Below are 18487 nucleotides of genomic sequence, written 5' to 3' on the forward strand. Positions count from 1 at the left end.
CAGTGCACACGCGGATCAGGCGCATGGCCTGCAGCACGACTGCATGCAGCCTCGGACGCACGTGAGTGCGCGCAGCCTTATGCATGCAATGTGTGATGCGGTCCACTGTGGACTGTGAGAGGAGTCACGATCAATGCCTCATGCATGGACCACCACAGTCCAAAGCCCGTTTATCGCAGCTCATGCATGTGTGGACGAGCGTGCGACATGCGGTGCATGCGGAGTGGTTTCGATTTACGCAGTGTGCAGTCCATGCACAGTCCAGAGGGATTTTTTTCATGATCCAATGGTCAGATCTTGATGTGGTTGCGATCGGATAGCCACAGAAGCTTGTAGGGGCTGTTGAGTCCTGTTGAGGGCCTGATTTTGATCAAACTCAATTTTGGGCCTATAGAAGAGGCCTAACAGCCTGAAAGCAAAGTAGGCGGCTAAAGGTCTCAAGTAGTGGCCTGGGCAGAGGCTGAGGCATGATGTAGCGGTCGAATGCATCATAGAAAGCATCTAGAGACGTCGAGGATCCTGGCACGATAGAACTATGAAAGAGTCTCTTTGGAGGAATTGTGAGAGCTTTTATGAAGGTTGTGCTTCTTATTGAGAAAGAAGTTTGTGTATGAGAGTTGAGAGGGTGTGATCTCCTTTTATACTTATTTTCTTCTTTCATAATGAAGCTTGCATGTCCCGTGAAGGTAAGTTTTGAGTTGATCTATATTTTTAATTATCTTTTATTTTATCTTTTTTTCTTTCTGTTACGGTGTCGACATCATCACCGGCATTGAGATCCTGAGCGGAAGGATCCATATTCTACACTCGTGAAGGATCTTCCCCAATACATTATACACTCTGTTGAATAGAAGGATCCGTTTAACACTTTTTAAAGTATAGGGGGTGTAAGTAAAATCGGGTTAAAGTTGAGGAGGTGTTCATGTAATTTTTTCTTTTATTTTTGTGATAAAATTTAGAGTATTGTAAAATTCAATATGTATTAAATACATTCTATCCTTCCCCTCTATCTCCTCTAATCTATTTTTGGAATCAAACACCAAAAAAACTTATCTCATGATGTTATCTCATCCCTTTTTATGATACTCAAATATTTTTTTCTCTTTGTTTTATAAATTTATTCTGTAGCCAAACACAATGAATGCATCATTACTGTAGATCATGAGCCATTCAATAGGCATGGCTCAAAGTGTTGATGATGTGCCTTGGCAGAGGATACCAAAAAACCTTGAAGATCAAGGCCCTAAGTATGGTGAATTCTTATCCATCATAATTAATTAGTCATATTCCACCTTCATCAACCTACACCAAATGTGCACTCATAGGCAAATAGGGATGGCGATCCTTCACCCATTAATCTGATCCGAACTGAAAAGATAGTGGATTTGGATTGAGCATGATTAGATTCAAATGATAAACAAGCTAACAAGGCTAATCCATTTACTAAAATGGTTGAGTTTGAGTTGAAAGGGTCATTCCATTCATAACACATCAAATAGAAGAATAGATTATATTGTTGCTAAACCTCAGTGGCAATATGTTCGAAAGTTAGCCACGCACTTCAGAGGGTGTGGACTACCTATGGTGATTGGTGAACCTACAAAGAAAGTCTTTTTGTCGGAGTGTGTCTGACAGAAAATCCTTTGATGCTTTAGTCAGTCGGAGTTTAAAGAGAAGTTAAATGAGGAACGAGAAGAGTGGAAGTGGAGTATTCGCTTTGGAGTCTTACTCTTATATCTAAGAATCCCCTTATTACTTCTTTTATATAGAGATAGAGCTATGGACTATTACACCAGAATATGGTAGGCCGTTGGCGCCTATGAGATCATGATCTGACAGGCCATTGGGATTCGTATACTAATTTGTGATCAGGATTGTTAGTTATGGGTGCCAATGGCTAGTCATGCTTGCAAATCTTGTTGGTTAATCGTGGGTGTCAATTGCAGGTCTTATCCATATTCTAAAAGTTTCTAGGAGGTTTCGGAGATTAGCCACATGGCCCAATAAAACAATGGCCTAAGGTTGAGGCATGATCGAGGCTTTGGCTCGAGCGCATTAATACTCTTGTGGGCTTTTGAACGTCATCTCTTGCCACCAATTGAGTTCTGATCTTGAGATTGGTAACTGACCAAGCTGAAGGTCGAACGAAGACTTATGATATAGTACCACCTTGTGTCGAGTTCTTGAATCTATGCCTGATACCCAAGGTGGCCTCATTTTGTCGGATCATTAATGGGTGCTTAGCTTCGATCTGTGGAGGAGAGGTTGGGTCTGATGGCAGGTAATCCCCGTAACAAATTAATTATACACAAAATTAGGAGATTAATGTTGATTAAATATATTAATTGAATTATTATTTAATTAATTTTAAGAACATTTTAAGCATATTGGGTAAACTTAACAGGTCAATCCTGTCTTCTCAAGCATGAACCGATCTAACTTGTTTATTGGATGGCCTACCAGTGAGCTGGTATTACTTGTTTAATAAACAAATCAAATTTGGTTTGTTGGCATCACCGTTGAACAGGTCAAATTTGGTTTCACCATTTTAACAAAATGCCTGCATCAAAGTAATTTTAAATATATGATTTTCCTTCTTGTCCATTCAAACACAGCATCCAACCATATAGCCCTTGTTGCCATCTTTTGTTCCAGAAGTGTTCTCAAATATGAGCTCCGTCAAATTTAGCTTCATTGTTTTACCATTCATCCAGGTGATACAAATAAGCCAGATCACCAGCAAGCCTGTAGGCTGACCTGAAAACTTCATAGGTTTGCTATGAATCAGGCTGAGATTGGATCAGCTACAGATCATCCCAACCAACCTTAGAATAACCTGGCCAGGAGAAAGATCAACCCCAAGACAGAGCAAGGGAGGTTATCATCAGGCCAACTATAACTCAAGGTTTAAAAGAATGCATCATACCATTAAAACGGTCCCCCACCGAAAAATATTATTGACCATAACAGTTATAATACTGTTATTTCTCTAAAATATCTTTTTCCAGAAAAAAACTGGAAAGAACCATTATTTATTGCTCATGAACCAAGAATTTAAATATGTACACAAGGGTTGAACAAGGGTTGATACTCTTCAGAATTGCCCCCTTGTCAGGGGCATGCTCTATCCCAGAGCTAATAGCCCACCGTGTGCGCCTCCGACTAAGAGGCCTGCTATGTCAAAAACGAGAAAAAACCCCATCCTCTCTTTCTTTTTTGTTAGTATATATCACCGTAATCAAAGTGAGGGATGGCATTTGAAACTTTTAACACAAAATAATTAAGCAAATTACATTCTTGGTCCCTGAACTAAGTCGGATTTTCTTAAATAGTCCATAAACTACAAAAGCTAAAGTTTGGTCCCCAAACTATCTGAATCAGTTTAATGTTGCCTCTAGATATGATTCCGACAGTTTTCTTTCATCGAAAATCCAATGTGGCAACCTCCGATGCTTACGTGGAGTATCATTTGCTTGCATGGCTCAACCAGCTGGTATGGCTTAAAAAATTTTGAAAAAAAAAAAAAAAGAAAGACAGCATTACCTCTTCTCAAAAGCCATCCTCTCCTCCCGCTTCTCCATCCGCAAGGGCAGATCGTCCACCTCTTGTCCCTCAGCTATATCCACTTCCCCATCATCTTTCTTGCTGTCATATCCCTCGGTGCCATCCTTACCACCACCAACCCCCTAAACACCCCACAAAAAATTGCGAAGCAACTCTCTAACTCTGACTCCAACCCAATCATAACTTTTGCCACCCGCCCCCTCGTCGGCAAACTCGCCCGCAACTGCGATTTCCCCATCATCCTCTTCGAGGAGTCGGATTGCCAACGACGATACCCGCATCCACTACATGATAAAGGAATTGATGGTGATGGAGATTAATCTTAGACGCCAATGGGAGATGGTGAGCCAGGATGATACGGCGATGTTTATGTACTCCTCTGGGACCATCGGGACTAACAAGGTGTCATAGCGACGGTGTTCCCAATCTTCGTAGCGGTGGTGCTGATGGCGGTCTTCCTCGTCTTCTTTCGACCCCGAGATCCCAAGATCCAGATGGACAAAGTTCAATTCCCAAGCTTCTTCACCTCCAATGGCACCGTTGGCTTCACTTTTGCTCGGTATGCGACGGTGTGCAACCCCAACCACGCTATCTTCTCCCACTATGGCAGCACACTCCAGCTTGTCTATGTCGGCAACCATGTGGGCTTTATGTTCATCCCCGACGGCTAGATCGACCCCAACGGCTAGATCGATGGCGGCCGCACCCAACACATGGCTGGTAGCTTCGCCGTCGACTTCTTCCCCCTCGTGGTGCTGCCGCCGTCAAGGGGCAACATGGAGGTGGATTCTCGAATGTGGATCAAAGGGAGGGTCAGGGTCTTATGGTTCTTCATGTATCACATGGAAGCTATTGCCGGATTTGTTCTTAGAATCAGAGAAGAAGTGATGGGAAGAGGAGAGATAAAGGATGGAGATAATATTTGATAGATTTTAAAAAACTGGGGAGGAAAATAATGGAGAAGAAGATGTCTTCTGAAATTAAAAATTTTTAATTTTAATCATGTCAGCAATATTTTTCAAAAATACTTTAAACCATATCAGCATCGATTGGCCTATGCGAGCAAAGAATGCTCCACACAAACACCAAAGATTGTCACATCAAATTTTCAATAAGAAAAAATCATCAAAATCAACATTAAATCAGTTCAGATAATTTAGAGACTTAATTTTAATTTTTTATATTTTAAAAATTATTTTAAAAAAACCGACTTAATTCAATGACCGAAAACATAATTTATCCAAATAATTACTATTATATTGGTTGTTACATGCCATTATATCAAAATTTAATAGATCAGAAAATAAAGATATTATCTTTCCTCCGCTTTTCATTGGCTAAGAGTATTATTTTTTGGACCACAATCATTTTTCAGAGAAATAAAATGCAAAAAAAAAAAAAAAAATGAAGAAGAAGCTGGTATTTTATTTAAAGGAAGGTGCCTGTGAAAATAATGACCATTATTTATTTTATAACTAATTTTTATAACACTAAGTAATATTTATAGCGACTACTTACCTTTCCATCCTCTTATACACAGCACTATACATCCAACGAAAAATTATGCTCGATGGTTTAGCGACGGACATCAGGAGAGTTGGTCCGGTACAAAGCCACAGGTGGTCATATAGAGTTGGAGCAGGGTCTCTCCGTCCACTCCATCCAGGCCGTGATCAACAGCTTCTTCAGTCCCTTTTGACTCTCCCCTCAGCTGAACGCAAAAGATTAAAGCTCGGCATTTAAAGTCCCAACAGAAGCTAGGCATTCAAACACGCCAGAATTCTCTACAATAATTAACCCTGAAACTTTGCTCTCTCTCAATTAGTTTCCACACAAGATTTACGTGTTCTGATCCAACCATACTTCCTAAAGATTTATAACAATTTCCATAGAATTCCAGTGAAGCCAAGATACCCTTCAGCACTTATTTTTCCTCTTTTGCAGCGGTACTCAAGCTTTCAATCAGCACCTGATATGTCATGAAAGAGTCACTGGATACAGAAGTACAGTGATGGCTTTGGTTTAGTAAACTATAGAATAAAGACAGGAAAATGATGCAATGTAATTGTTATTAAAAACATAAATAGGAGACTCCCGAGTAAATTTCTACAAACTACATGCTTCATAATTGATGTAATCAGCCATAAACATAATAATAGCACGACACAATATCCTCTGCATAAAAACTGAAGGTACAAGTTTTTTTGGAAGCCATGTAATATCTTGCGGTGGTGGCTCTCCAAGGCATCTGTCGAACTTCATATTCCTCATTCCTAGTTAAGACCTTCCTTTATAAGGATAGTTGCTTCACCTACGGGAACCCAATATGTCATTAATTATTTTGGTTATTGCTAGAAAATCAACAAACTTGGTTTTCAAATAATTTACCGGAGAAAAACCCTTCTGGCAGCATTCTTACTTGTCCTCAGTAAGCCCTCATTCTAAGCGTTCCATCTGCAATCAGAAGAAAATCACCGGTGCGTGAGGAATAGACCCAAAAGAAAACTGTGATACCAGCCAGAAAATATGAAGATAACATGAGACTAAATGCCATGATTATGATGCTACTAATGGATATGATACATATGTTAAGAAATCAGAATGATTTTCCCATAGAAGCTGTCCCAGCTAATCCCTCGAATGACTAAAATAATAATATAAGATTATATGAATGCAAAGACTCCTCTCAAGTAGATGGCAAACAATCACAAACATAAAGATAAATATTGATTCGACCCTCACTTCCTTGAGTGAATGAGATGTCAAAAGAACAAAAAGATGCAATGATTTCCTGGTCAAGAGCCCAAAGTCCTACATGTGAAGCATAAAGCCAGGTGTAATTATTGGACATAGATCTGGAGGATTAAAAAACTCCATTTATCCCTCAAGGATTATTTAAGATGATTGCAGGAATTAGCTTTCTAAAGTGCTTTGGTACCACAATGTTCTAGGCTTGTTCATAATAGAAATAGCCAATAAGAGCCCTTCAGAGAAGAAAAGGAAACAAGAAATTGTACCTTCCAGAGGCCATCATTTAGATAGTGCATATTATCAACTCCAATTCCCTTGTTGACAGTCCTACTGCAGCAACAAATAAAGTACATCCTTTAACACAAAGTACTTGAAAATAGAAAAAGAAAATTATAACAAAATTTGAAAATTTTTATGCTTGAGATACTATTTGACACCAACATATCATTCATGAACACTGACAGCCCCACATACGCTAAAGGGCATCGACAAGTGCCCAATGGAAAATTCTAGTTATATAAGGTTATACATACTCATACAATTACACTTGAGGAAAGAAAAGTTTTCAAAGGAGCCTCAATAGGATGAAGCCAAGCTTTCCATCTCAGCTGAGATATTGGATTGTACCAGTACCGGGCACCTAAAGATATGACATAGCCAAGGTTCCCGGAGCCGAAACTGGACCCATGCTGGCCGGCCGACGGTACGAGGCAGTACGGATCCATATCGGGCCGAATCGGTGCAAACCGACATGATAGAGAAGGGGAGAGGGAGGAGAAAGAAAGGAAGAGAGAGAGAAAGGGGGAGAGGAAGAGAGGGAGAGGGAGAGAGAAAGGGAGAGGAAGAGAGGGCCTCCGACGGCTGCCGAAGGCCGTCGGATGGAGGGAAAAAGAGAGAGGGAAAGACCTCACTGGATCACCGAAGGCCCTCAGAGGCCTCCGGATGGACGGCGACGGCACCACGAGCTCTCCAATGGCCGACGAGCCAGTGCAGAGGAAGCGAAGGGCAGCCGAGAAGGGCGGATTCAAAACAGGGGTTCGCCCTATTTGTATCGAAATTTTTTAAAAAATATAAATTTGGCGAAGTCGGCAACTGGGTTGCCGACTTCATGCGTTAAAACCCAAAAAAAAAAAAAAATCAAAATAGGGGCGAACCTCTGTTTCGCAAATGAAGAAAGGGGCAGAGGCCCTCCTCCGGCTCGGCCACCCTCAGGCCTCTCAGCATGGGCTCGCCGGCCATCAGAGATGTCACGACGGAGGTGCCGTTCGTCCAAAGGCCTTCGATGGCCTCAGAAGGCCCCATAAAGACCTCCCACTCTCTCTCCTTCTCTCCCTCCACATGTACCGACCTCTGCAAGACCTCCAATGGCCTCCGACAGTCTCTCTTCCTCTCCCTCTCCTTCTCGCCCCCCTCTCTCTCTTCCTCTCTTTCTTCTCCCTCCCCTCGAGAACCATTTTGTACATCAGAACCGGACTGATTTTCCACCAGTACGGCTCGGCACAACCGGAACCATCCGGTTCGGCACAATTCAACAAACGGTGGACATAATTGATATCTCAGCCTGATTATCTTGGCCAACAAATCCGGATATATTCCACTATATCAGCCGATAATTCCTAATTGGACTGTTATGAATTTAAATTAGCATGTTAATAACTAAATACTCACATAAATACCCTAATATCATATGGCGGAGATTCTGATATCTTGGATCTATGATAATGGCCATGATCTACTAAAATCTCAGATGCTGGATCTTTCCCCTTTTTTTCTTCTATTTTTTGCCGTTTCTCCTCCTCGGCCAAGAAAAACCAAGATCTCCATCATCTTATATAGGTCACTAGCCAAGATGGCCAAGAAAACCAGCTTCAGAAACTTGGAAATCCAAGCTTTGCAGTCAGGAAATGCCAAGCATGACCACATAACAATTTGCTGAAGAGGTCGGATATACTAGATAGATCAATAATGCCAAGCATGACCATATCATCATTTGCTGATGAGCTTGGGTGTGTACTAGATGGTTGGATATACCAGACAAACAGAGAGGAGAAAACCCCGGCCACACATGCACATATGCATGCTGGGCTGGTGAGCAATTTTAATTATTTCATGCAACACCACATGTCCTCTTTCTCCTTTATGCAGAACACTTGAACTTTATTTTACCATGCCCCACAACTTGGCAATAAGGTTTCCACGAGTCAGGCCTCTGCAATGCGTCATACTTAGAACCCTCAGGATCACAACATCCATCTTACAAATGTGGTGCCCTGATCATACCACATGACCTATACATAGTTATTATATGCAGCCGGCCTATATACGTTGAACAAGCAGCCCAATTTATATTATGAAGCCTCATATGCGGCCTGCTCCTGGGCTCGTGCAAGCATTGTGAATTCAGTTGAGCTAGATGCTGGTTATGGCTAGCCAAATGCAAGTATTGCTAATAATGTTAATTTGATAGAAATGATAATTTATTGCTATTAGGTGTTAAGTACAAAGAAGAAAGAAGTGATTGTCATTTGCTATTTTATGTTACTCTTGTTATTATTGCAATTATTATACTTTTATGTATATTATTTATTTTTTTAAAACATTTCAAAAAATGCCAACTGTATATGCACTACACATTCACACTGCAAATGTGCTGTAGTCATTTGACTGCCCAGATACTGTGGCCATGTTTCAGAACACTATCAATTATTGTTATGACTCTGCACTCTGATTATTGCCTTTAAGACTCCAAGTGGCATTCAAGTGAAGAAAACAGAAATATAGCATAGTTCCTTTATTTGAGAGAAAGCTTACTGAAACCAGAAAAATTTTCTTGCCAATATAGTGTTTACAGAACTTGTTCAAGCTGGTAACTTGAACCGAAAAGACCCTCAGTCGTCACCACCCTCATGCATATCCTCTAGCATTACTAATATAGGCGGTTTTAGAAAAGAGAAACACAAGGAGTTCTTGGTTAATCGGTGTTACAAAATCATTGTGGACAAAAACTGATGCTGTTGACAAACTTATGACTCCAACAGTTATTTAACCTATTCAGCTAGTTTAACCTTAGCGGTCTTTTGGAAACTTTACAATAAGAGAAATTAAGGAATTATTTGAGACAAGAAAAAGCATGTTTTCGAGAACTAAAATTAAGAAACACTCATCAATGGTCGTGTGACTCAAACAACATGAATAGTTCTAACATAATCTCACTCATAAATAAGAGAATCATTGTTTGTTCTTAGTTTATTAGGTTCTTGTCTAGGCTACCCATTTTTTGTGTCCCCATATTTCATCAAGTCCTCACTCTGTATGGTATAATTACCTATACAGCCTCCTCACCTACAGAAAATAGTAAGTAGTTTTACAAAATAATAAAGAAATTCTATTAAAGACATATTTTACAAAAAAGTTCCATCTTTGCATCTATAATTTCTCAATCAATATAACTTAAACTAAAAGAAGAGCCTATATTTGTGGCTTTTAGTTCTAGAAAATGACATTCATTGTGACTTTGAAATTAAGCAGCAAAATGAAAAATTAAAAAAAAAATGTTATTATTTTGAAATATATATATGTGTGTGTGTGTGTGTGTAGATAATTCGCAAATGAAATGCAATTGATCTATCGAACATCAAAATATACCGGGGTCCATACCGGTCGGCCGGCGGCACAGTTTAGTATACCCCTATATCAGGCTTGAGCTGACACAACAAAGAGAGTGGGGGAGAGGGAGAACCAAAGAGAGAAAAAGAGAGAGAGAGGGGGAGGAAGTGAGAGGGAAGGAAGAAGAGGGAGAGAGCGAGGAGGTTGGCGGTGGCTGTCAGAGGGCCGCGGAGGCCCCGAAATAGCCAGATCTCCCTCCTCACCCTCCTTTGGATTGAAAAGGGATGACTCACCCCTATTTCGATCGGTTTTTATTTTTTTGTGAACTTCAAGGGTGAGCCACCACTGTTTCAATCCGAAGGAGGGCAAGGAGGGAGATCCAGCCATTCAAGGGCCTCCACAGCCATTCAGAAGCCACCGCCAGCCTCTTCGCCCTCTCCATCTCCTTCCCTCCCTCGCCACCTCTCTCTCTCTCTCTCTCTCTCTCTCCCACTCCCTAGAGGAGGGTGAAACTCTAGTAGCACTCCGACGGCCTCCCCAGCCTTTCCCTCTCCTTCCCTCCCTCTCTCTCTTCCTCTCTTTCCTTCTCTCTCCCCACATCCTCGCTAGTGTCTAAATGCTGGAACCATCCTGGTCGGCCGCTGGTATGATTCGGCACGATTCGGGATAGTTCTGCGATCTATGTATCAAAGCTTCAAAACAAAGTTAAAAAGAAAAAGAATTCAAATAGTAAAACTTACATATCTTTTGCCGACATTTTTGTATATCCAATTGCCAAAGCATGTTGTTTTCCTTCAGCCATTATAGCCTGAAAATTATGAAGTCACATAAATCAGACAATATTCACTACATAAAAGCACTCATATATTCCTTGTACAAAAGCAACACTTAATTAAGGAGCACATTTTAAAGATGCATGGCTGCTTTAAATTTAAACAGGTTATAGCAATAACTATTCAATCATCGCTCGCAGGTCAATATACCACATCAATACCTTTTAAGGAGCCAGTAACCCAGAACTCTGGTCACTGAACAGTTGAACTTGTTCAACGATGCCAAACTGATCTATGGCTACTCCATGAAGTAGCCTAGCAATTGACATATCTAGGTTGACAAGTTCCACCTTGACTTGATGAAGTCACTGGGACTAAATTTTATATTCCAAAATTATATATAAATCAACTCATGCAATGAACTTTCACAGGCAATGCATACCACAGGGGTTTCCTCCGACACTTCATCATCCAAAATGCCACCAGAGGATGTAAGACCAGGGCACATGATGTTAGCACCAGAAAGAACAAATTTTATCGCACCTCGATCCACTTGAAACTTTTTCATTATTTCTGGATCTGACACAGAGTAAGATAAAGAATGAGAACTGAAAAAACTTAGATGGCTAAATTATTCCTCCATATTAAGGCATCACTAAGACTCAAACAAGGTGCACTTTTTAGTGGCCCCATCTCCCATGGGGGTCCGCAATTTGTCTGCCCGTAGGCCAACTACACAACCACTCACATGAATAATATGTTACATAAAATAAAATAAAGTAAGCCTAATTGCTCATAATTCTTTAGCAAGGTCAATGAAAATAAGGAACATTACTAAAATCATACAACCAAAAATATCCGAAATATATTAAAGCTTGGAGCTCAACTTGTACCGAGCAAAGAACATATAAGAAGATGAAGGGCCAAGGAAATACTTTACATTGATGAAGAAGCCGCAAAGTTGGCATGTAAGGACCATCTCGAACATTGAAAAACAGTGGTACATTGTTCACCACGACAAGATTCAGATGATTTTGGCTAAATAAAAATATATATATATTAGTCAGAATTTGAGTTAAGCACTAAATCTAGTTTCATTATTAATATCGTAGACAACCAAATAGCATACAAAAGTTGACAAGAACAAGTTAGCATTTTCTGTAAGAAACCTTATGACATTTAATGATCTAAACAAACAACTCTTCAAAGTGACCAGAAAAGTTCTAAATGATCCACTTTACACAAAATTGTATAACATACATAATGGACCAGTAATATGACAAGCTTCAAGATTCATAGGATGATATAAAATACTCTTTAAATAACTTCAAAATTGAAAAAAAAATTTACTCAGAAAGCAATCTTTGTATCACCATCAGAGATGCATGATTACATGCTATGGTTCACATTTTCTTCTTCTATTTTGCTTTTTGCTCTTATTTCTAAACTGATTTCTTTTCTGGATCTTGTTCCTATTCTGAAACCTCCTTGCTCAAGTACTTTATGCCTCTTCTTACATCTATGTAAGCATCAATGATGCAGATAAGAAAACAAATTTCCTTGGAACCAAATTTTCTTTCGGTCTACTTTAGTCTGTGTGATTTGAAAGACAAACTAGCAATGAAATCAGCAGTCAATAGCTGGCAAGGCATGTACGGTGCCGTTCTAGGGTGCATACAGCTCCATGCAACAACAAACAACACTACAGAAGGATTTGGAAGGTTCTTGTCTCATCAAAAATATCATAAAGAGATCATTTATGGATGTTATATTGACCTGCTTCGGTGTTGATGCATGAACTGGCATGGGCTGCCTTTTGAAGCACAGTTATATTCAACAGAGCCAATGAGAGCAGCAAGGAAGCAGATAACATGATAGATCGTTCCTTCCTTCACTGTCACTATTAAGTTTTGGCAGCTTTGAGTTCACACCTTTGCTTCACAAAGTCTTGCATAAATCGATTTATTTGAAGGAACAATGATCATATTTCCTTTTCCAAAGAATGGGATGTTAGCTTGGATAGCTCTTCCACTTGCCATAAGGGGAACATTTTGAAGGATGAAATGTAGGATTAGTCTTCTAGTTGAGGATGAGGGGTATATGAGTTTGAATCACACCTGTAGGTTTCAATATCACACACTTTTAGCAGGGAAAGGTTTTCTTAGAATAAATGTTAAGGAGATGGAAGGTTATTTACTCAAGGCTAGTTCCTTCCAAATGCACCTTTTCATTGCTCTCATCATCCTAATCAAATTGCAATAATCAAAAACTTCTAGCTCTACTTTGTTATGAACAATCTTATAATACCCGCTTATCCATGAAAGGATGGGGTCGTCAATAGAGAGGCTAAGATGAGGAAGATACTACAACATACTTAAGAGGAGTTCTACACCAAAGGGAGCATAAATTGCATTTGCATCACAAGACAATTTTAGTAAGTAAAGACAACTTTGCAAATAAAAGAAGGAAAAGGAAGATGCACTAATTAACAATTATATTGTGTGAAAAACTGACATGGAATCAGTTTGAATGGATCAACTAGCCTTTTGATTTGATTTACTGTCTTTAGTCTTTACAAATGGAAAATAATAGTCAATTAGAAAGGAAGACTGATAATACCAGTAAGCATGGAAAATGTTGATAATAGTCAAATTGAAGTTTACCTTTGGACAGAAAGGTGTTACCATAAAGCTAATGGGAATAGTAGGTTGATCTGCAAGCAGAAAATTCTTAAGAAACCAGTACACCTTTGGACAAGAAAGGGGAGCCATTGAAGTTTTTCATGTGAAAAAGAGAGATGCTCCTCTTTAGTCTATCAACTTAGAGAACAGATAGCAGCATTATTGAAGAAGCAGAACTAAATGTGAGAACTAAGCGTGGAAGAACTAAGAGAAATTCTAATTGCAGCATGCTACCAAGGCGCAATTGATGCTTGAACCACTGTAAACCTGTTATAGTTCCATGCACAAATTCACGACAAGGTGATATAACAGATCATGCATGGATGATCTAGCATTAAATAATGAGGCTAGCAGTGATGGATGCTGAACCAGGTAAGATGGAACATTCTGAAGGATGATAATTCAAAAACTAGACAATCCAAAAGAGAAATGTTGTTTTGCAGCTCTATAGCTAAATGGTTCTAATAAGAGAACAAACCTGGACATTAATTATAATAATCAAAAAATTTTAATAGCTAACCAACTACTTCTCACCCTCTTTTGTTTTATTGTTTGATCCAAGTTACATATAAAATGAAAAATTGAAAGCATTAAAAAAAAATCCTGGAAAAATACATCATCAATTCAAATTTCAGTACAGATTTCTTTTTTGTTAACATGATTAAACTGCCATGTAACAAATAGAATAATAAATATATACCTCAGTTTTGATAAATAAAAAAGTACAAAATCATGGAGGAAAAATAGGACTCACCATTTTGCAACAATTAGAGGTGATTTCTTTGGAAGTAGGTCATCTAACAAAGGTTCAAGGCCAGGGTACTGAAAAACAAGTAATCCCATCAAAGATATAAACAAGAGTTGAACTTATTGCCTTCCTATAATCAGAAGCACAAAGTAATCGAGCAAAAGTTACTTTTCACTGTTAACACAAACCTCATCAGCAATACTTTGTCGAATCTTCCGCTGTACAGATGCCTTCACTTGGTTTTGTGCAGATATATCTTCAAAGGAGAACCTTCAAAGAGAAAGTGAAATTTTGTTGACATACTTCGAGAAAGAGGAACTTTTGCAAGACAAGACATTGCTATACTTATCAAAACCTTGTAATAGAAGCTCCTATGGAGCAAAGATCTTAAAAGTTCATCTCCCATTTATAATAAAAAAAATTATGTATATTTATTTTGGTTTTGCATTTCAGATCTTGTCCAACCACTTTTTCCTACAAGAGTAATTTCCAAACCCAGGAACCCAAAGGAGTGGATAAACTACAGGCTTCAATTATTTCTCACCAAATTGACTGCAGTCCAAGAATGTGTAAAAAAGCATCAAGATTGATGCAAAACTCATGTGTATAGTCCCTTTTACTAAGGATAATCCACATTCAGAACTTATCCTTGCTTTTGCCCTTCGACACTTCAAGCTTTCGCATGCTTGTAGAAACCATCCTCGAGATGCTGCTATTTGGCTCAACTAATTCTAATTTATTTATTTATTTATATTCGTATTTGCATATATAGTTATGACTTGTTAACTTAAAGCCAATAAGTAAAATTCCAGTTGAACTTTACAAGTATGTATATCAGACTATCTCATTCCTCATAAGAAAAGGTTTTTAATAAGCATATGGCAAAAAGAAGATACCATGACAATTGAGGTCTCTGATGATTACTAAATCAAATGACCTTTTTGCAGACCACGTAGGCAACTTCTACAGGACTGACAACATAATGACAGATCGTCATCATGAATTAAGGTCATACAAGTATCTCCATCCAATCATTCTATCCTTTATAAGTATTGCAATAGAAAATAGGAGGCGCTGGAACGTTTCTTCTGAGAGCATGCTACAACAAAAGCCTCTGTGGAAAAATGGAAGAAGATGGCTTTACCTTCCAGCTATTTGCATTCCTAGGCACATCCTGATTTGTGTAACAGGATTCTACATTACCTCTTTATGAATCTCAGTCAAAGGGGAAGAAGAGGGTTGAGAGACAAGGGCCAGTCTCACAAGTACAAAACATCACACTATTCAATAAACACATTTTCTTGAGATAAAAATCTTTATTATCGAGCATCGTGTTAATGCCCTCACGAACATAATCCAACAATAGTCCTTCACAACACAATTTGACACAAGTTTTACATATTCACTTAGAATGGGATTTTTTTTTTTTTTTGAATTGTACAGAATTCAGAGAATTAGCAACCAAAAAAAGAAGGAAAAAAATATTCCGCAAAAGGCCACAAATATACTACTAATTTAGTGCATGTGCCTAAAGGGTGGAGCCCCAAAGTCATGGGAATAACTTGACAGATGAAGGTGAGGAGGAAGACGATGTTGAATGATCCATCAATCCATATGAGAGTGATGGGAATCTCTCTTACTGCTCAAAAAACAAAAATTTAATCTAGCTTAACACCTCATCAATTTTCAACACCTACTATCAAGATATTTGCACGTTCTTCCATTTCACAAATTCACCATCAGACTGTAAATGCTTTTCATTTTATCTATTTTCTATATTTAGCAAGAAAGGCATGGTTCATAGTAGAGTAATTACCAATGCTAATCATCTGCCACCATATCAACAAAGGTTGATTGAAGCATAAAAGCCTAAAAGGTCATGCACCATACAATCATCTTCTAGAAGGATAAATGTTCGTGACAGTCCACTTTGATCCCCCCTTTGTCAAGATTCACTTTGTAAAGGTTTACCTCTAAATGATAGTACGGAACCAAGGACTAAAAAATTTTCCTCAATGTTATTATGTACAGCACTTTTGAAAGTAAGAAAACCAAAATAATAATTCACAATTAACTACTGCAAGCTTTCCACCCATACTCTTTGTAATAATCACAATTTTTACCATGAAACATCTTGTCTTTGTGGATGGGTGGGGAATCCTCTCAATAGTAAACTTCACAAACGTAAACCCCAAAGATTGGATTCATCCTCGTCAATTAAACCCCACATAATGGATCATTGACAACTAAATAATCTAAGAGGTTTCATCAAGGATCGTCAACTCGAAACCAGACCCCGTGCTGGCTGACCAACGATATGAGTTGGTATGCCTCCATACTAGGCTTGAGCTGACACGGAAACGAGGAATAAACTGGGAAGAAAAAGAGAGTGAAAGAGAGAGGAGGAGAGGAAGGAGAGGGAGAAAAAAAAAAAGGAGGCCAGCGGAGATGCCGGTGATGGCTACTGGAGGGCCGCCAAGGTCTCCTGGGCTCCGTAGTCCAAAATGAGAGGAAATGAGAGCAGAGAGAGATAGAGAGGGCAAGGGAGAGAAAAGGAATGCAGAAAACAGTAGAGAGCCTACCAAATGGCGTCGGATGGCCCAAATCCACCCCACGATTGTCGTAGATTTGAAACAGGGGTGCCGATTCAAAACACCCCTATCTCATTATTTTTTTTTTTGAAAATACGATAAATAGTGAAGTCAGTAATGGATTTCGAACCCACAGTAACTGCAGGATGAATTTGGGCTATCCGATAGCCACAGCGGCCTCCCCACCGTCTTCCCCTCACTCCTCTTATCTCCCTTCTCGTCTCTCTCATCTCTTTCTTCTCGCATCTTGCGAAGGACCGTGGAGCCCTAAAGGCCCCGACTGGCCACCACCGGCTTTTTCCTCTCGTTCTAATTTATTTTCTCTCTCTCTTCCTCTCTTTCCTTTTCTCTTGCTATGTTTTTACCAACATTCCAAATTGAATGTTTGAACTGCACTGGTTAGCCACTAGTATGGTTGGGCGAACCATTTTTTAATCCTCATCAGGCTACATTATAGTTGTAGTATATTCATCCACTTGACTACGTATGTTTGAAGGTAATTCTTTGCACCTCTAGTCAGTCCTCCCAAATTATCCACATAACATGTCGATAGAGTTTTTATCTTAGTAATGTTTATTAAATCTATATACCTCAAACAAGACAACATTATGGATTGAAAAAACACAGCAACTTTCAATGAATCAACTCCTCCTTCCACATCCTTGACTTCTCAAATTACCTTCCACAAATCCAAAGTGCAGATAATTTTGTTTTATACCATGTAAGCAGATCAAACCTTCAATGCTCTGTCAATGCCAATTCTCTTGTCATAACCCATACATGACATCACTTCTCTGCCCCCCACTTTTAATCAAAGCATTGGCTTCATTCTTCACATCAAACTCACGAATTTCTTCTAAGATCTCCAGTAATTCACATTGAAATACTCATCCTCACGTTGACAATAGTTATACACCGTTATGTCATCCACACTCCACTCCTCCATATAATCCAGTTCCAAGTTCTCCAGCCACATTACCTAAGACACAAAAAGGTGCGCGGGACAAGATAAGCCGTCTTATATCATATAATTCACAGCGCAAACAGATAACAATACAAGATTTGGAGTCCAAACTACCATGGCGCTACCTGCTGATCTACAACACATAAAGAATACTAAGTATGGCATCTTGCAGTCCAATGTTAACTCCATTCACATTCCAAAACATTGGAACTCTTTCCTATAAGCAGTATCTCAAATAATAACTAACTTTGCATTTTTAACTAAAATTACACTAAAAATTAACTCCCAATAACAATCGGCCACCAAATACTGGATACAAACTCAAAATTTGTGCTACCAATATCCAACTGATGAAATCCAATTTCACAAAGGAGATAAAGGCATATATGTCTGGCAAGCATAATCCACATACATTGCAGAAAAACGGTACCGAGATGAAAAAAGAATCAGATTTGAAACCCTAAAACAAAAACATAATTAACAGCATCAAGAGATTATCCAGTATAGGTTTTAAAAAAAAAAAATCTTTTAAACAAATTAGGAAAAAAAAGTCCGTCCAAACTTCTTGAGAGGATTAAAAAAAGAGCTGCCCTAAAAATCTTAGGAGAGAGAAGAAAGCGAAAAGGGAGCTCACTTTTTAAACATATTCGAGCGTGGAAGAGGGAAGGAGAGAACGAAGGCCGAAGCGATCCAAAGGGACAGCAGCGAGGGCTTCGGGCGAAGCGGTTGGGAGAGAGAAGACGAAGAAGGGGAGCCACAGAAGTTGGGCCCGACGGGGGGAGCCGGCAGTGGGCGAGGATGGGCTACGG

General features: G+C 39.2%; 1 protein-coding gene across 1 annotated transcript; it reads right to left on the reverse strand.

Annotated features, from left to right (window-relative positions):
* Positions 1-5616: 5616 nt before the first annotated feature.
* Positions 5617-18487, reverse strand: LOC105045157 (uncharacterized). Its single transcript, XM_019850929.3, has 9 exons — positions 18313-18487; positions 14312-14393; positions 14130-14197; positions 11635-11732; positions 11137-11273; positions 10662-10729; positions 6582-6645; positions 5953-6018; positions 5617-5875 (listed from the first exon to the last, which is right to left on the reverse strand). Exons 1-8 carry the CDS (start codon positions 18321-18323, stop codon positions 6001-6003), a joined length of 546 nt encoding a protein of 181 aa, XP_019706488.1. The 5' UTR covers positions 18324-18487; the 3' UTR covers positions 5617-5875; positions 5953-6000.

Source organism: Elaeis guineensis, chromosome 5, assembly GCF_000442705.2.
Source record: "Elaeis guineensis isolate ETL-2024a chromosome 5, EG11, whole genome shotgun sequence".
NCBI lineage: Eukaryota > Viridiplantae > Streptophyta > Magnoliopsida > Arecales > Arecaceae > Elaeis > Elaeis guineensis.